The following is a 19,205-nucleotide window of genomic DNA, read 5'->3' as shown; positions in this document are numbered from 1 at the left end:
GGGAGGCAGCAGGAAATGGCTCAGGTACTGGGCCCTTGCCCCCACGTGGCAGACCTGGATGGAGCCCCTGGCTCCAGGCTCCGGCCTGGTCCAACCCTGGGCTTTGCAGGCATTTGGGGGTGAACCAGCAGATGGAAGATTCCTCTCTTGCTCTGCCTTTCAAGTAGGTGGAAGATAAACATTTTTCAAAAGGTGAGTAGTATACTTATTTTCATTTTGAGAGAGACACAGCTGTCTCCACTGGCTCTAACCCTCAGATGCTTATCAAACTGGATTCTAGAAAAACAAAGCCCCTTTGGCTTTAATGAAAGAAAGCTGGGTCAATCCTACATTAGCCCCACCCAGACTCCAGGCCACACCCTCAAGTCTGCAGCCCATTTGCAGAACAGCCTGAGCTAAGCACCTAAGCAAACTGCCCGCTCCTCCAAGCTTCCCTAACAGTCACTGCAGTTACCTTAGGAGCTACCCAAGTCCTCTGACACCATATCACAAAAGCCTGAGGACAAAATTAAACAGGAGACTGGTGCTGTGGCGTAGCGGGTAAAGCTGCCGCCTGCTGTGCTGGCATCCCATATGGGTGCTGGTTCAGGTCCCGGCTGCTCCACCTCCGATCCAGTTGTTATGCCCTGGGAAAGCAGCAGAAGATGGCCCAAGTCCTTGGGCCCCTGCACCCGTGTGGGAGACCTGGAAGAAGCTCCAGACTTCTGTCTCCTGCCTTCAGATCGGCACAGCTCTGGCTGTTGCAGCCAATTGGGGAGTGAACCAGCAGATGGAAGACCTCTCTCTCTCTGCCTCTTCTCTGTGTAACTCTTTCAAATAAATAAATAAATCTTAAAAAAAAAAAAAAATTAAACAGCATGTTTAAGCCTCCATCTGCGGCACCGGCATCCCATATGGGCACCAGTTCAAGTCCCGGCTGCTCCTCTTCTGATCCAGCTCTGCTAATTGCCTGGAAAAGCAGTGGAAGATGGTCCAAGTGTTTGGGCTCCTGCACACACCTCGGAGTCCCAAAAGAAGCTCCTGGCTCCAGATTAGCCCAGTTCTGGCCATTGTGGCCATTTGGGGAGTCAGCCAGCAGATGGGAGACCTACCTCTCTCTCTCTCTATCTCTCTCTCTCTCCCCACCTCTCTCTGTAACTCTGCCTCTCAAATGAATAAATAAATCTTAAAAAAAAAAAAAAACTTAAACAGTTTCAAAGTTCCATATTTAACTGACCCCCATGTTAAAATTATTTTTATTCCATTTGCCAGTTCACTCCCCAGATGCCCCCAAAAGCCGGGCTGGGAACTCAATCCGGATTTCCCTCCTGGGTGGCAGGAGTCCAAGTCCTTTAGCCCTCATCCACTGCCTCTCCGGCACATGAGCAGGAAGTCAGGATCAGGAAGAAGCCAGGTACTGGATCCTAAGCACTCCAATACGGGGTGCGGGCATCCCAAGCAGCATCTTAGCCCAAGCGCCCAAGGCCTGCCCTTATTCAGCACTGTTACACCACAAAAAAGGACTTTCCAACTCACCATCTGGGGGGTTGGGAATCAGCACTGGGGACCAACGCTGTGGCACAGCGGGTAAAGCAGCAGCCTGCAATGCCAGCATCCCACATGGGTGCCAGTTTGAGTCCCGGCTGCTCCACTTCCAATCCAGCCCCTTGCTAACAGCCTGGGGAAAAGCTTCGGAAGGTGGTCCCCTGCCACCCACGTGGGAGACCTGGAAGAAGCTCTCAGGCCCTGGGTTTGGCCCAGTCCAGACCCAGCCGTTGAGGCTATCTAGGGTGTGAACCTCGGATGCAAGCTCGCTCTCTCTCTTCTTTCAAAGCAATAAGCAAATAAATTTAAAGAAAAAAAGTCACTGTGGCCGAACAAGAGTTCAAACTGTGTGGTCCACACTGAAAATACCTCCAGGGAGTTGGCCAAAGGCCTCAAAACAAACAGCCAAATACAGCTTCCCATCGTGGAAACCCCTGGGGAAAGGCTTACAAAGAACCCCTCTTTGCTAAGGGCTGTGCCTACCACCTTCTAACAGCCTTCTAGGGGCGGGCGCTAGAGGGCCAGGGTCAAGCCACCTTGGGATGCCCACATCCCAGCATTCAGGATCACAGGGCCTGCTCTGAGCCCTGGCTGCTCTGCCTCTGACCCAGCTCCCTGCTGAAGAGCCTGGGATGACGGCCCAAGTACGCAGCTTCCTGCCACCAACCTGGAAACCCCAAGGGAATTCCTGCTCCAGCCCTGCCTGGCCACAGCAGCTGTGGGCCATCGCAGGAATGAACGAATGGGAGATCTGTCATTCTTCCAAATAAGCAAAGCCTTAACAACACAAGTCACTTCCTGTAGGAGCAGCCCACTTCAGCCGACTTCCCCTCACCTCCCCACGGACGCACCGTTTCACTTTTTTACATTAGTTGTGAGAGAGATCTCCCACAACGCACGTGCCCACAACTGAAGCCGACGCTGGGACATCGACCCGGCCCCCTCGCAGGGGTGACAAGAACTGCCTGAGCCTGCAGCAGAGCAGGAAGCAAACGCAGGTACTGGGACGCATGACGCAAGTGTCAACACCTGGGCTAAACTCTCCCCACTCCTCGTCACTAAAGGCCTGGAGTGGAGCTGGGGGTGGCCAACGCTGTGGCACAGCCAGTTAAAGCGCAGAGGGCTATGCCACAGCCTGTAGCTCCACCATCCCATATGGGCGCTGGTTCGAGTCCCGGCTGCTCCACTTCTGATTCAGCTCCCTGCTAATGTGCCTGGGAAAGCAGAGGAAGACGGCCCACGTGGGAGACCGAGAAGCAGCTCCTGGTTCCTGGCTTCAGCCAGGCCCAGCCCTGGCCGACGTGGCCATTTGGGAAGCGAACCAGCACACAGAAGTTCTTAAATAAATAAATAAATAAATAAATCAATCAGGTCTGGAGCACCAAAACCCAGAACACAAACTCAAGCTCCTAGAACGCTGCCAAGCCCCCAGTCCAGACCCGTCCAGAGCCTGACTCTGCGGAGCACGCGCCCTGGTGCCCGGCGACCTGCCTGCGTGTTTGCACCAAACACTCTAACCTCCAGCATCAACCAAGCAACCACACCCGCGCCAGCAAGCGACAACGCGACACGCACGAGACCTGGCCGAAAACCAAACTCGCCGCTTCCCAGAGCGAGGGCCGCCCTCCTTCCGGGACACTACAGGGAAGCACTTCCACGTCGGGGTCCGTGCCTGCGACCCACCTGGCACGCCCGCCGCACGTGTCCGTACGGGGGCGGGAGAGCGCTCATCACCTGGAAGCCCAAGCCGAGGCCCCCGGTGCTGCCAAGTCTGCACACCACCTCTCCACGGGAGAGAGGCCACCCCTGGGCCACGTCCTGCTCGCCTGGTTTGGGGACAGCAGGATCCTGGGAGGACCCCAGAGTCCCTCCGAGGCACGGACTTCGGGCTCGTCCCACCCAAACCCCACCCCCAGCCGCAGGGCGGTGCACCCACCCACCTTGAGGCTGCAAGCCTCCTCTTCCAGGGACGCCATTTCCTCCAGGGAGGGGTTGGCAGGGCGCAGAGAGCCCCTCGAGGAGACGAAGCCCCGCGTGCGGCGAATCAGGCAGCCTTTGGAGGAGCGGGAGGAGGAGGAGGAAGAGGAGGAAGAGGAGGAGGAGCGCCTGCGGCGCGCGGAGCCCCGGGGGAACCTCGGCGTGCGGGCCACATCGTCCTCCCGCGGGGCTTTCAGGCGCTGGGGGCTGCGCGCCCCCGGCGAAGGCGGCTCAGGGCTCGGGGCCGGCCGGCCGGAGGGGGCCACGTCCCCGGGCTCCCGGACGCAGCTGCGCTTGCTAGGGCCCCCTTCCGAGGGGCCGCTCCAGCGGTGCTTGACCTTGCGCCGCTCCGACGCCATGGGCACCTGCGAGGCAGACACGGGGCGCCCCGGCTGGACCCCACCCGAGCCCGAGCGAGCACGCCGGGCGCCGGCCGCGCACACCTGTCTCGCCTGCTCCCGCTGCCCATGCCAGTCCCGGGCGGGCGGGCACACGACGTGCTTCCGGGAGCGCCGGGCGCCGCGGCACAAAGCCGCCTCAGCGAAGCCGGAGCCCCCCGAAGGCGCGGCGCATGGCGGGCGCGCGGCCCCGAGGCCCCGGTCGCCGGCCCCGCGGCCCAGGCGGCCGCCCCTCCCGCCGCGGCCCGGTCGCCGCCCCTCGGCCCCGCCGCTCGCCCGCGCCTCAGCCCTCCGCGCAGCCGGCCGCGGCCTCAGCCCGCGGCGACGACCACTCCGGCTCCCCCGGAACGAGCGCCGCGGCCCGCAAGCCAGCGCGCAACGGGGGCGGGGCCTGAGCCTATTGGACGGCGCCCGTTGCGCGTATCGGCAAGGGGCGGGACTCCGAGTAAGATGGAGCTCGCCCCTTGGTCGAGCGGCTCGGAGGCGGGACGCTGAGCCTCACAGAGCTCGCCCACTGGCTGGAAGCCCGGAGGGGCGGAGACGCTCACGTGGATTTGAAAAGCGCGAAGCTGCGGCCGGGCCGCAGGCCCATGCTGACACAGGTAGGGGGCGCCCGCGAGCCCCGGGCCCGAAGCTTGCACGTTCACGTTCGCTGACCCGGCAGAACACCCCCGGGGCGTGGCAGGCTTGGAATCTGACCTCAGAAGCCACGAAATACAGAGTGCCCAAAGACGTAGACTATCTGCCTAGCAAAAAAATCCCATCGAGATGAGGAGCAGACTTGGGAAAATGCAACGCGTGGCGCGCAGGGCTGCTGGCCTCAGTGATGAGCACCCCCGCGTCACGAAATGATTCCTTATGAGAACCGGACAAGGCCGTGGGAAAGCCCTAAACTCTGGGCAAGACGGTCAGGAGCCGGCTTCAGGCCCCCACCCCACCCCACCTCTGGTCCACCTGCCGGCAGACGCACCCGGGAAGGGTGGGAGGCCAGCGCTGCGCAGTGGGCTGGGGTCTGCCCGGGGTCTGGCCCGGGCCTGGCTGCCGGGGCCGTCTGGGGAGTGAGCCCACGCATGGAGGGTCTCTGGCCCTCCCTCCCTCCCTCCCTGGCACTCTAAGATTTTATTTATTTATTTGAAAGTCAGGGTTACAGAGACAGAGAGAGATCTTCCATCACTGGTTCACTCCCCAGAGGGCCGCAATGACCAGGGCTGAGCCAGGCAGAAGCCAGGAGCTGAATCCGGGTCTCCCCCGCTGGTGGCAGGGGTCTCAGCACTGGGGCCATCTTAGCAAGCAGCAGCTGGAACACGAGACAGCGCCCATGCGGGACGCTGGCCTAGCAGGCGGTGGCTTTACCGCTTATGCCACAACGCCAGCCCCAACCCTACCTCTCAAATAAATAGGTAAGTCTAAAAACAATGGCTAAGCTCATTTAAGAACAAACAACTGCCATTTTGCACTCGTTAGGCAGTGATGACCCCGGAAATCCATGACTCCAGTGCGAATCGCGACACACTCCTCCGACGGCCCCACCGTTGGTAGCGTCTGGATCCCCGGCAGGAGCTGGTCAGATGCAGCCGCTCCTTGCTTTCTGCAGAAGTTCACAGCACACTGCGGAGCATCCCTTGTGTCCCTTGTGATCACGGGGCCGGCAGGGATCACCCCACCACCCAGCATCAGAGACAGGGGCACAGGGCACATGGCTAGCCCAGGCAGCGACCCCAGTTCCCGTGTCCAGGGAGTACGGTGTCCACGCCATCACAAAACCGGAAAGCCATAAGCTGAGCCACCCTCGGGGCCATCCCTACACACTAGGAACAACAGGCAAAAAGATCTGCAATGCAGGGGAGGAACAATGACCAAGGACATTTAAAAGGACAGTCGAAGGGGTCAGTGCTGTGGTGCAGTGGGTTGAACCATGCCTGCAGTACCAGCATCCCATATGGGTACTGGTCTAAGTCCCAGCTGCTCCGCTTCTGATCCGGCTTCCTGCTAATGGCCTGGGAAAAGCAGCCAAAGGTGGCCCAAGTACTGGCCCACATGGGAGACCCCGATGAAGCTCCTGGCTACAGCCTAGCCCAGTACTGGCCATTGCAGTCATATTGGGAGAGAACAAGCAGATGGAAGACTCTCTCTCTCTCTCCTTCCCTCTCTCTCTCTCTCCTTCCCTCTCTCTCTATAACTCTCTCATATAAATAAAATTAGAGGAAAAAAAAGATCTAGAGGTGGGTGGGGCCCCAAGACAAATGAGCATGTCTTTTTATAAATTTCTGTATTCCTAATGGCTTCACCGAAATAGAATTCACAACCACTTAAAGTGTGTAACTCAGGGGCCGGCACCGCGGCTCACTTGGTTAGTCCTCCGCCTGTGGCCTGGCATCCCATACAGGCACCAGGTTCTAGTCCCAGTTGCTCCTCTTCCAGTCCAGCTCTCTGCTGTGGCCCGGGAAGGCAGTGGAGGATGGCCCAAGTGCTTGGGCCCTGCACCCGCATGGGAGACCAGGAGGAAGCACCTGGCTCCTGGCTTCGGATCGGCGCAGCGCGCTGGCTGTAGCAACCATTTGGGGGGTGAACCAACGGAAGGAAGACCTTTCTCTGTCTCTATCTGTAACTGTCAAAAACAAAAAAAAGTGTGTAACTCAGTGGTTTTAGTATATTTACAGAGCTGTGCAACCATCACCAGGATCTAAGTTTAAAACATTGTCATCACCCCAAAAAAGACACCTCGTCCACGCCCCCACGCATCAGTCCGCCTTGCATTACCACAACACGGTAACTCAGGCAAGGCCACATCTCTGGTTGCCATTCGGAGGGCAGCCCCATGGGTCAGCATCTGCTGACGGTGTTCCAGCCGGCAGGCACCAAGGTGGCACAGAGCATCCCATGGCAAGTGGAAGCACACCTGTGCCTCCAGCCACCACGATTCCATCACAGGGGCTCCACTCTAACTCCTTATCCAGCCTGCGCCACCCCCAAGCACCGTTAACTGAATTAAGTTGCCATCCACTGAGGACCACTAACATCAGACTTTGGGCACCGCGCCTGTAACACGTGGGTACTCTGGGGGACATCCAGGCTAATATCCCAACCACTGCAGGGCCCTAAACGCCCACCTACACACTCCTAGCGTGATCACGGATCGAGTTCCTGTCCCCACTCGGCCACGGGAGAATGGCATCACAGGTGGCTGGCAGGCTGTTCACCCCTACCTAAGCATCTCCAGGCTCATCTGTGCTGTATCGCGGGCCGGAGCGTCATTCTGTTTTACAGCTAATAACGTTCCATCGTGTGGCTTATTTGAAGGGTAGCTGAGTTGTTTCCACCTCTTAGCGGTCACGAATAATCTGTTATCTGCCTCGGGGTGAAACTTAGGATGGATGGACGTATCTTGGGTAGAAACTGAGCAGTAGAGTCGCTGGGACCTGTGGAAACACCATGTTTAACTTTCGGGGAATCATCAAACTGCTTTCCAAAATGAGTGAACCACTTTGCACCCCAACAAGCAGTGTTCGAAGACTCCAGTTTCTCCACCTCCTGGAGAAAGTTTTGTTTTGTTTTGTTTTTTAATCATAGCCATAGTTGTGAGTATGGAATGTATCTCACTGAGGTTTCAATTTGCATTTCCTTGTTGACTCAGGAAGTTTAGCACCAAAAAAAAAAAAAAGTCAAACACATTTTCGGGGGCTGACACTGTGTTGTAAAGGGTTAAGCATCCTATATGGGCATTGGTTCGAGTCCCAGCTGCTCCACTTCCGATCCAGCTCTCTGCTATGGCCTGGGAAAGCAGTACAAGATGGCCCAAGTCTTGGGCCCCTGAACCTGTGTGGGAGACCCGAAAGAAGCTCCTGGCTCCTGGCTTCGGACTGGCCTAGCTCTGGCCATTGTGGCCATTTGGGGAGTGAACCAGCAGATGGAAGACCCCTCTCTCTCTCTGCCTCTCTGTAACTCTTTCAAAAATGAATAAATAAATCTTTAAAACAAATACACTCTCAGCTCTGGTAGGATACCCCAGCCTGGTAATCGTTTGCCTCTGGGGAGAGGAAATATAAAGCCAAGAACCTGTGGGAGGGGCCGGCACAGTGGTGCAGCAGGTAAATCCCGCACCTGTGACACCCCCATCCCCCATGGGCGCTGGTTTGTGCCCTGGCTGCTCCACGCCCAATCCAGCTCTCTGCTGATGACCGAGGAAAAGCAGAGGAAGACGTGCTTGGGCCCCTGCCACCCACATGAGACCTGGAAGAAGCTCCTGGCCCCTGGCTTTGGCCTGGCCCAGCTCTGGCCATTGCCACCAGCTGGGGAGTGAAACAACAGATGGAACAGCTCGCTTTCTCTCTCTCCCGACCCTGTCTATCCTTCTCTCTTTCTGTAACTCATTCAAATAAATTAAATAAACCCTTAAAAAAAAAAGATAACAGTGGGAAAAGTTTTGTTTTTGTTTTGTTTTTGTTTTTGTTTTGACAGGCAGAGTGGACAGTGAGAGAGAGAGACAGAGAGAAAGGTCTTCCTTTTCCGTTGGTTCACCCCACAATGGCCGCTGCGGCCTGCATGTTTTGGCTGGCGCACCGCGCTGATCCGAAGCCAGGAGCCAGGTGCTTATCCTGGTCCCCCATGCGGGTGCAGGGCCCAAGGACCTGGGATATCCTCCACTGCCTTCCCGGGCCACAGCAGAGAGCTGGACTGGAAGAGGAGCAACCAGGACAGAATCCGGCGCCCCAACTAGGACTAGAACCTGGGGTGCCAGAGCCGCAGGCAGAGGATTAGCCTAATGAGCAGCGGCGCTTGCTCAAAAGAGTTCTTTTTATCACATGCAACTCTTAGCTAAAAAAAAAAAAAAAAAAAAAAAAAAAAAAAAACAGACATAACTTTGAGGCCCATTGGAAGGCAGCATGGTGGCTGGCCTGCACGGTGCCCACCACATGCCAGGTCCTGTGTAGGGCACGGGAGTGTGTGCCACATGCACTCATCCAGCCCTCACAACCCCAGGGCATAAGATCAGTGTCGGCCGGCGCCGCGGCTCAATAGGCTAATCCTCCGCCTAGCGGCGCCGGCACACTGGGTTCTAGTCCCGGTTGGGGCGCCGGATCCTGTCCCAGTTGCCCCTCTTCCAGTCCAGCTCTCTGCTGTGGCCAGGGAGTGCAGTGGAGGATGGCCCAGGTCCTTGGGCCCTGCACCCCATGGGAGACCAGGAGAAGCACCTGGCTCCTGCCATCGGATCAGCGCGGTGCGCCGGCCGCAGCGCACCAGCTGCGGCGGCCACTGGAGGGTGAACCAACGGCAAAGGAAGACCTTTCTCTCTGTCTCTCTCACTGTCCACTCTGCCTGTCCAAAAAAAAAAACCAGTGTCTGTTCAGGTCACGTCCATGTGGGCAGGGACCCCGACCGCTGCTGCCGTCCTTGTCAATCCACAGCAGCCCACGAAGGGGGCTGTGAAGCGCATCCAACAGGCAGGCCCTGCCCCTTGCCTCGCCCCAACCCTGGGACACAAGTACTTTTCACTTCTCCACGGTCTGGACGAGGGAACGTGGTCCCTGACCGTGCAGCCATGGACAACTGGCACCTGCGGCTTCAGGACGCAGCCCACCTTCCCTGAACAAACTCACGGGGACACAAAAGTAATTACAAGAATTAAAAGTACCCACTGACTTTACAAACATTTCTTTATTTAAAAAAAAAAAAAAAAGGCACTGTAGAATTATTTTAAATAGGACATTTTCCCTGGTAAATTAAGATGCTTCACAAAGATTTACAACCTGACTTTCCAAAAATATACTCCCTATATAAACACCAAATGAATGGCTGAAATGTACATGCAATGCCTTTTTCTCTAGCTTACAACGCAGGACAGGTGCGTCATCAACGTGCTTCTGCACCCACTACTCACCTGTTCCTCCCAGCAAGCCAGAGCAGGGGGGGAGCAGCTGTGACCTCTACTGAGGTTCCAGAAAACTACCTGGTTGTCCTAGTTAGCAGCACAATCGGACATGAAACTAGCGCAACTAATTCTCTCAATCATCCAGCATAAATAACAAACATTCTCCAAGGAGAAGCTCCACGCCACACAGTGGCGTCCGGGTAACGCACGGACAGAGGGGCTGGGCGGGGGCTCAATCAGCACACGCAGGCTGCAGGACCTCCAAGGGCAAGGGCAGAGTCTGCGGAGCCGAGGGGCAGGTGTCTGGCATTTGTGACTCCGGGACGGAGCAGCACCTGGACACACACTGACGCTCCTCCAGGGCGCGGAAGCTGGCAGGGGCTTGTTGGCAACCACGACTCAGATCTGGCAATGCAGAGCTGCCGCACCGGCTGCCACAGAGAGAGAGCTACCGGGTGACAGCACCTGCTGGGGCAAGGGCCGTCACAGGACCCCCACGCCCGGGGCTGACACCCCTTCGCCTCTGATGACCACTCCGACTGCGAGAGGGAAGAAGCGGACGCCGCAGGGCCTTGTGTCTCTGAAGGCTGAGGTCTCGTCCCCGAGTTCACTCTCAGGAAAGCCGACGTGCGGTGCAATGTGTCCCGGCGGATCTCGGGCTCTGCCCCCAGCCCCCTCTGTTGATCGGACGATCTTCCATCAGGCGAGGCCCAGGGGTCCTTGCCGCGACCCCGTCACAAGGGGCCGAAAAGCTCCACGCTGTTCAGCTTCTTGGCCTTGTAGAGCAGGATGTCCTCCATCAGCTTCCTTTTGGCCTCGTTGATCTCGATCTTCCACGAGGTCTCCGCAGCTGATGTCCCGGGGAAAGACAAGAAGAGCAACGTGAGCAGAAGCCTCCCTCGCCCCGCGTGTGTAGAAGCCAGCCTCGGTCAGCGCCCCTCTGAAGCCAGCCTCGGTCAGCGCCCCCCTAAAGCCAGCTCCCTGCACCAGGCCCTGAAGGGTACGTGCATTTTCCCGCTGCTGCCCCTCGCGCCCGGCCCCTCTCTCCTCTTCTCCCCTCGCGCAGGAGTGGTCAGCGCCTGGGACGTTCCCTGAGCCATGGCCCCTGGAGGTGGGGCACGTCACTGCGAAGGTTTTCCTGGTACGCCTGGCCGAGACAGACAGCATCTTTACAAACAGCTGGCCAGACGGGGCGGGGACAGGGCAGACCACTCAGGGCCTTGCTGGTTCTGGGAGGTGTTCAGTCCCCAGGCACCATGGAGACTTCAAAGGTGACACACATTGTGTTCTGACAACCGACTGGCTCCTGGACAAACGGCTGGTGAAGGGAGTGCCGCAGTGAGCCAGAGACGACAGGAGGAGGTGGTCCGGCTGTCCCAGCGGGGCCATACGGGGAATCCACAGGGGAGACTGGGGATAGGGGGGCAGGGAGGTGTCGAGGATGACACCCGGTCTCCCTTGGTGCAGCTGGCTGGGGGGTGAAGGGCTGCCTAACCAAACGAAGGTGGGGCTCAAGGCTGGGAGGCACACATGGGCCCGCAGAAGCACCCTGCCCGCACCGCACCTACCGTCCCGGTGAAGCCCTGGGTGCGCGCTGGCCACGGAGGAGGAGGCAGGCTCCGCGGGCCCGGTGGCCTGTGGCCTTCCTTCCTCACTGTCTACAGGAAGAGCCGAGGCCGCGGCCTCCGGGAAGGGGGTGGTCCTCACGTAGGAGGCCTCGAGGCTGGAGTTATCCACGTCGTCCGTCTCCTCTGGGGTGTTAGAGGCAGCGTCCCCGCCTTCGGGGCGCAGCTGCTCCTCCATGGCGGCCACCGACTCTCGCACCTTGGGAAGCAGAGAAAAGCGCTCACCGAGAACCCTCGCTGAGGTCAGAGGTCCACCTCCGCGCTCCCAGACTCGGGAGAGCAGGCCGCAGAGCAAATGCTTGCTGTCCTGTTGGACGCGCAGCGTCCTTCTGCACGAGGCTATGAACCTGTCCCCACACCAGCCTGACGTCGGCCAAGACGAGCCAATCACAAGACCCCATTCCTCTGACCGTGATGACTGGTCCAAGTCTGGGCACATGATCCAAGGGGTCCAATCAGAACCCTGCCCTGGGATTTCTCTACCTACAGCTAAGGAAAAAGACTCCCCTTTGCCGTCAGATCCCGCACCACACACAGAAAACCCATTACCCATGGGGTCCTCCCTCACCAGCTTCATCCCATGCCACGGTGTCCACGTCCTCCGAGTGCCAGGCTCTCAGCCCAGGCCACACACAGACGCTGATCCTCCGGCTGTGACTGCTCTCTGCTCACAGGTCACCTCCTCGGGAAGCCCTCCAGTGTGGGGTCCCCATCACACTGCCCTGGCCTCACTGCCCGTGCCCGTGAGCTCCAGGATCCAGCTTTCAGCCTGGATCATCAACAGATAAACCCTCTGCACCCAGCAGGTAATACTAAACAAATGACTGGACACCACGGCATTCTGGCACGTGGCGGCACCTGATCCGGCCCCGGCTCACGCAGCGACTGAGCCTCCAGCCGCTGCCACGTGATGGCCGAAGACAGTGGTCAAAGGAGCTGTAGCTGGGACAGAAGCCCACTCTGTGGCCTCATCTTCCCACTTGAGGCCTCTACTTTCCCATCTGTAAAATGGGAGGCTTGGGCTAGAACAGTGGCCTTAAGAGAAACAGTAAGCACCCAATATAACCATGAGAAGCAAAAGTGGGTATCTGGAGCCCTGAGTGGGGCCCTGCAGCTCCCCCAACCCCAGCCCCTCATGCCGGCTCCAGCAACTCCTGACCCACCAGTCCCGAGGAGCCCCTCTGTGCCAACAGCCCCTGGAGTTCCCTCCCAGGCACTGATCTTGCCCTGAGACCTGGCAGTGGCCCCAAGCTCACAACGTCCACCATGGAATCCACCTCTACTTATGCCCGCAGGAAATGTTTGCTCCCCAAGGTGGAGGCTTTCTGGGGTGTCTGCCACCCACAGGCCGAGCAAGCGCTCTCTCGCTCCTGCACATGTCGCTTGGGGGACCGAGCACCGGCAGGGCCAGGTTTGTCTACTGGACCTGGTCACGAGACAGACAGCTGCCCCAAGCTAGGCCCATCAGGCTCACTGTGGAGAGGCCCTCCAGGCAGACAGAGGAGGGCAGAGAGGAGAGAGGCGTCTCACAGTGGGAAGAGGCATCAGGGTCCCGTTAGAATCCCAGGGTCGAAAGCCTCAGGCTCCACTTCGCTGGTGGCAGCTCCCGGAAGCCAGGGGAAGGGGCTGCCCCACAGGCTCACCTCGTCCAGGCTGGCGTTGCGCCTCCGTAAGCAGAGGCAGGCGGCAGCCAGGGCTTCCATGCAGCCAGCAGGCGGCCTCCCTGCCCGCCTGTCCAGGTACTTCCCACAAATCTGCCTCACCACCTCCACCTCCACGGCTGTCTTCCTGGAGCAGGGCGACGTGGTGCTGCTTGGAATCTCGCGCAGAAGTAAGTCCTTCTATGGGAAGAAGAAGAGGAGGCCTGCGTGGAAACTTCCGCAACATGGGAATTCTCAAATACCAACAGACGTTAAAAAAAAAAAAAACACCAAATCTGCACAGGTCCCAGACACATGGAAACACCCAAGAGCCAAGAATGGCGAAATGCCCCCCACACTCCGGCACTCCCCACACATTCATTCCACAGACACAGGGGCTCAGCCCGGCCAGGCCGCGGTGACCCTATCTGGAGAGCAGGGGCAACAAAACCACCTGCTCCCAGCACTGACACAGACGCCAGATGAAACAGTGCACCCAGGGCACAGGAGTGACAGCTGCCAAGCAGGAACACCTAGCGGTCACTCACGTTCACAGCCAGCATTTATACCGCACTTGCCACGCGCCGCACTCACTGGTATCAGTGACCTAATCTTACTAACAAGTGCAGGGGTGATGTCACGGTACAAAGCAAGCAGCTTAGTTATTTTTGAAGTTTTCATTACTTATGTGAGAGGCAGACAGCTCCTATCCCCTGGGTCAGTTCACAAATGCCTGCCACAGCCAGGGCTGAACCAGGCCGAAGCCAAAGGCTGGGAACTCAATCCAGGTCTCCCATGGGAAAGTCAAGGACCCACTTTCTGGAGCCATCACCACTGCCTCCCAGGGTCTGCAATGCAGGAAACTGGGGTCAGGAACCAGAGCCGGGAGTGGAACCCAGGAGCTCCGGTGCACATTGCAAGCGTCTTGATGGCTACACTGAGCACCCTTCCAAAGTAAACCCTTTTTTAAAGATTTATTTATTTGAAAGGCAGAGGCAGAGAGAGAGAGGGAGAGGAAGAGAGAGAGAGAGGAAGAGAGAGAGAGAGAGAGAGAGAGAGAGAGAGAGGGAGGTTCTCCTTCCACTGGTTCAGTCCCCAAATGGCTGCAATGGCCAGAGCTGGGCCGATCCAAAGCCAGAAGCCAGGAGATTCTTTGGCATCTCCCATGTACGTGCAGGGGCCCAAGGAGCTGGGCCATCTTCCACTGCTTTCCCAGGCAGTGGAACAGCCAGGATCGGAAGTGGAACAGCCAGGACTCAAACCTGAGCCCACATGGGATGCCAGCACTGAGGTAGTGGCTCCACCCACCACACCACAGCGCCGGCCTCAAAGTAAACATTTTAACGTGTAGGATTCTGGGGTGGATGTGGCACAGCAAGGTATGCCTACGTCCCATTATTAGAGAGACAATTCGGATCCCAGTTCCCCCACTTCCAATCTAGCTTCTTGCCAATGTATCCCAGGAGGCAGCAAATGTTTGGTTCAGTACTTGGGCCCTGCACCACTGATGTGACCTGGATGAGGTCCAGGCTTCTGCCTGTAGCCTGACCCAGCCCTAATGGTTACACACTGATCAAGGAGATGGAAGATCCTCTCTCTTCCCTCTCTCTCTCCATTGCTCTTTCAAATAAATAAAAAAAGAAACATTAACATATTTATTATATATAAAATAATTATATATATATCATAAAAAAGAAATATGTTACATAATTATGCATACTATTGACTGCTAGAATTATAGTGCATTAATTCATTATATCTTATTAACATATGAAACATCTATATTTATGGTACATTTAATTGTGTAAATATGTAACATATACAAATGTTTCATGCATCTATTTGTCATATATGTAGTGTCTTTAAATAAAAATACAGATATATAATTATATACTGTGAAATATGTAAATCCATCTGGTTACATGTGTAAATATTTGTGTGCTTTGTGTTGTATGCTGTATGTTATATGCGTTATATAGAAATACAAGTACTGCCTAATGTTTTATCTACACAAAATATAAATGTTTGATGGGAATCCATGCTATCAATAATATAGAATATAAGTATACTGTTAAAAACAAACATACGGGGCCACGCATGGCAGAGCAGTGAGGAGAACCACCGGCAACAATGCTGGCTTCCCATACAGGCACTGGTTCAGGTCCTGGCTGCTCCACTTCCAGCCCGGCTCCCTGCTAATGTGCCTGGGAAAGTAGCAGAACATGGCCCAAGTCCTTGAGCTCCTGCCAAGAAGCTCCTGGCTCCTGGCTTCAGACCAGCCCATCTCTGGCCACTGTAGCCATTCAAGGAGTGAACCAGCAGATAGAAGATCTCTCTCTCTCTCTGTCTCTCTCTCAACTCTGCTTTTCAAATAAATAGAGCTTTAGAGTATAAGTAAACATATAAGTAACACATGTTACAAGTGCATGTAGGCATGCACTTGTAAAATAAAGACTAGTAGACAGACTGCCAAAAACAGAGAGGTTTTCCATCTGCTGGTTCAGTCCCCTGGGGCTGGGCTGGACCAGGCCCAAGCCAGGGGCCAGAAACTCCACGTGGGTCTCCCGTGTGGGTGGCAGGGACTCAAGGATTGAGCCATCATCTGCTGCCTCCCAGGGAACACAGCGGCAGGGAGCTGAGTCAGAAGCAGAACGGCAGCTCCACTCCCCAGACGCCTACAGCAGCCAGAGCCAGGTCACGCCGAAGCCACCAGCCAGGAACTCCATCGAAGCGCCCCATGTGGGTGACTCGGGCTTCGCAGGTGCATCAGGAGGAAGCTGGATTGGAGGTGGAGCAGCTGGGACTTGAACCAGCACTGCAATATGCGATGGTGAGTCCCGGCTGCTCCACTCCTGATCCAGCTCCCCTCCAAAGAGCCTGAGAAAGCAGCAGAGTGGCCCAAGTGCCTGGGCCCCTGACACCGACGTGGGAGACAGATGGAGTTTCGGGCTCTAGGCTTCGGCCTGACCCAGCCCTGGCTGGTGAGGTCATTTGAGGAGTGAACCAGCAGACGGAAGATTTCTCTGTCTCTTCTTCTCTCTCTCTCTAACTCTACTTTCAAATAAATAAATAAATCTCTTTAAAAAATTAAAACAAAAGAGAAGTGGCTAAGTCTGGGAGCACAAGTTAACCTGTGCCCACATTTCTGCATCCAGAGGGAACCCTGGATTATGCCAGTCCCCACGACTGTCTGCTCTACGGCTAACATCACTTTAGCTGCTTAGTTACTTACATAATAACCACCATGACAACAAGCGGACACCCGTCGTGAGAGCCCTTAGAATAACAGCAGAGACAGCTGCCACGCGCTGTGCTATGTTCGCATTGCTATTCAGGCATTCCATGGGGGCACTGCACGTACCACCTAAACGTCAATGAACCCACCAGGTACGTGCTAGTATCAGCCCCAGTTCACAGGTGAAAAACACAAGTCACAGTGTATCCATTTTACCGGAAGTCAGATCATTCTGTACATACTGATCTGAACGTGCGTCTGTCACTCAGTGGTATGTCCCTGTCAGAATACACATGTCCTGACATTGTTTTAAAAAGATGTGTTCATTTATTTGAAAGGCAGAGTTACACAGAGAGAGGAGAGAGAGAGATAGAGAGGGAGAGAAAGCTTTCATCTACTGGTTCACTCCCCAAATGGCTGCACCAACCAGGGCTGAGCCAGGCTGAAGCCAGGAGCCAGGAGCTTCTTCCAGGTCTCCCACGTGGGCCCAGGGTCCCAGACACTCAAACCATCTTCCACTGCTTTCCCAGTTGCATTAGCAGAGAGCTGGATCAGAAGTGGCACAGCCAGGACTCAAACCAGCGCCCGTATGCGATGCCAGCACTGTAGACCACAGCTTAACCTGCTGAGACACAGCGCCGGCCCCTTGACATCTTTTTAAAACAAAGATGTTTATGTTGCTTTATTCAGAATTACCCAAACCCGGCAACAACTCAAATACCCAGCCACTGGTAAAGAAAAAAGAAGTCGCCGTCGACCTGTGCATGGCCTATGCTCCAGCACCAACAGGAACAAACCCTGACACGCACAGCACCGTACCAGGTGAGAGAAGCCAGGGACACGCTAGGCAAGATGGACTCCCGGCACACGGCAGAAAGGTCGGCAGCTGTGCCGGTGAGCTTGCCAGCACCGCACCTAAACACCGATCCCGCACAAGGGAAGGGTTGACTCTGGCTCATGGTTTTGGGGGGGTCACAGCTCAAGGCTGGGCCACCCTGCTGGTCGGGCGTCTGGCGAGCCAGGAAACCGAGAGGGCAAGCGGGCGCGCGAGAGCCTCCTCGTGCGGTTACGTCCCGGTGACCCGAGGACCGCCCCCATGGTCCATTTCCTCAGCACCACAGCTGGACCAAGCCTCCGCCTCTCGGCACCACCAGCCCACGACTTAGGGACTTCTCTGCCGCCCGTGTTCAGGAGCTACAGCCTGCCCAGACCACAGCACCGGCTGCGGGGCTGGAAGTGGGCGAGGGCGTGGATGACAAGGGGTTCCGAGGGAGTTCTGGGGAGCAGCGGAAGGCCCAGGTCTTGGCTGTGGGGTGGCTACGCCGCTGGAGGCATCCTCTACACCTGCTTAGAGATGACGGCGCGTGTCCACACTCAGTCGCACACACGCAGCTTTAGCCAAGACAGTGAAACACTGGGAACACTCCACGGCGTGAAGGGACAGACCACAGCATGAGCACAGTGTCCGGTCACTCAGCACCCACGGAGCAGGAGTCTCGGCCACTGCGCTGCCCGCAGGAAGCCAGAAAGAGCGCACTGTGTGCGACATCCGGCACACGAAACTCCAGACACGAGCTCGCGTACAGAGACAGAATGCAGATGGGTGGCTGCCGGGGGAGGCGGGGCCGGGAGGGCGAGGGGGGACGGCTCAGAGCAGGGGCGGGGGCTCCCCGGGGAGAGCCGATCTGTTCAGACCTTGATTCGGTGAGGATTTCTCAGAAACACGGGCAGTTCAAAATGCATCCCGTGACAGACTTAATCGTCATTCTTTGTCGGACTTCCACATCTGCTTACAAAGTCACCAGCAAATCACTTCCCCACATTCCATGGTGTGCATGCCTGCACCGTTCTATCTTTGGCCACTTCCCTGAGGGCAGGGATGTCCCCCCTCTGCAGTCTTCCCTCGCGTGAGGAACAAGCAAACCTCCCTGCCCGTCTGTCTCGCCTCGCGAGCCAGCACGCAGCACCAGGCACGCGGAGCCCACAGCTCACACGAGGGGTCAGCAGTGTCCCCTCTCTCACGGAACCGTGATGACCCTTTGGACCGCACGGACCACAGCACAACAGAGGAGAGACCACATGTGGGTATACAGGAAAAGGAGAAAAAAAAAACACAACTCGATTTTTAAAAAAATGGCATTGTCCATATTCTTAGACACCATCAGCCTAAACCAAGAAAACTTCACCTTAGTGTTTTAAAGGCTTCTCACCCAGACGGCCCCAAAGACCGCAGGGGAGCGCGTCCCAAGGAAACAGAAGAGCAGACGCCGCCCCCACAGGACCCCAAACCACATCTGAGCTGCCCAAACCGACCGGTGCCATAGCACGCGGGGACCAGGGACCAAATGCAGTGGTGCCCGTGGAATCCAGCAAGGGGACAAGCCATGACTTCCTGTGTGCAATAGCGGGAGGCCTTCAGAGCCCACCCCAGAGCACCAGGGGTATTCTGGGGGCCCAGTCACACAGAAAGCTGACGATTCCACTGTCCTCAACACCCACGCTGATGCAGAGGGTGAGAGGTGGCGCAGGGTCTACAATTCTGCAGGGTCCACTCCCAGCTCACTACTGATCCTACTGGAGGCACCAGACAAGACATTTCCCCGTGGCCTCAGCATTCCCAGCTGTACAATGGGGATGAACCCACTGCGCTCCCGCTTCTGCACAGCCAGGAGACTGTCAGGAGGGGTCGTGGTCAAGAACTCAGGATCTACAGTCTGGAAGACCCCACGCACACTTCCAGTTCTGACACCGGGAACTTGGAGCTCGCGGGTCGTGCTCAGACCCTGCCCTCCTCGTGGGCAGGCGAAGGCCAAGGCCCTAGTGATGATTTAGAAAGAACACAGGCAGGCCACGCTGTCATTTTTCTCAGTGAACTGTCTGGGGGGGGGGGGGGGTATGCATGGGGTGGGTCAGCTTCCTGACATACAAAATGGAGTC

The 19,205-nt window shown here is 56.8% G+C and overlaps 2 protein-coding genes across 5 annotated transcripts in view; both read right to left on the bottom strand.

Moving 5' to 3' along the window:
* The window catches only part of TATDN2 (TatD DNase domain containing 2), a 39,407-nt gene extending 35,379 nt beyond the window's left edge, over window positions 1-4,028 (bottom strand). For 2 of the 3 annotated variants that reach the window (XR_009866753.1, XM_062200449.1), the window contains exon 1: window positions 3,465-3,885. Coding sequence is in view for 1 of the 3 variants with exons in the window: in XM_062200449.1 (XP_062056433.1) it covers window positions 3,465-3,860 (396 nt within the window). In the remaining 2 variants the exon portion in view is untranslated. Of the gene's footprint in view, window positions 1-3,464 lie in introns of all 3 variants that reach the window. The other variant, XR_009866754.1, reaches the window with a different exon arrangement.
* Window positions 4,029-9,534: 5,506 nt separating this feature from the next.
* IRAK2 (interleukin 1 receptor associated kinase 2) overlaps window positions 9,535-19,205 on the bottom strand; it is a 62,816-nt gene continuing 53,145 nt past the window's right edge. Inside the window, exons 11-13 of one of the 2 annotated variants that reach the window (XM_062200448.1) lie at window positions 13,037-13,234; window positions 11,337-11,592; window positions 9,535-10,618 (exon numbers count right to left, since the gene is read on the bottom strand). In XM_062200448.1, coding sequence (XP_062056432.1) covers window positions 10,503-10,618; window positions 11,337-11,592; window positions 13,037-13,234 — 570 coding nt within the window. In that variant the 3' untranslated portion in view covers window positions 9,535-10,502. Of the gene's footprint in view, window positions 10,619-11,336; window positions 11,593-11,961; window positions 13,235-19,205 lie in introns of those variants that run through there. The other variant, XR_009866752.1, reaches the window with a different exon arrangement.

The sequence above is a fragment of the Lepus europaeus genome, chromosome 9 (genome assembly GCF_033115175.1).
Source record: "Lepus europaeus isolate LE1 chromosome 9, mLepTim1.pri, whole genome shotgun sequence".
In the NCBI taxonomy this organism is placed as follows: domain Eukaryota; kingdom Metazoa; phylum Chordata; class Mammalia; order Lagomorpha; family Leporidae; genus Lepus; species Lepus europaeus.
Note: the sequence above shows the minus strand (reverse complement) of the source record. Positions and strands in the feature narration are given on the sequence as shown.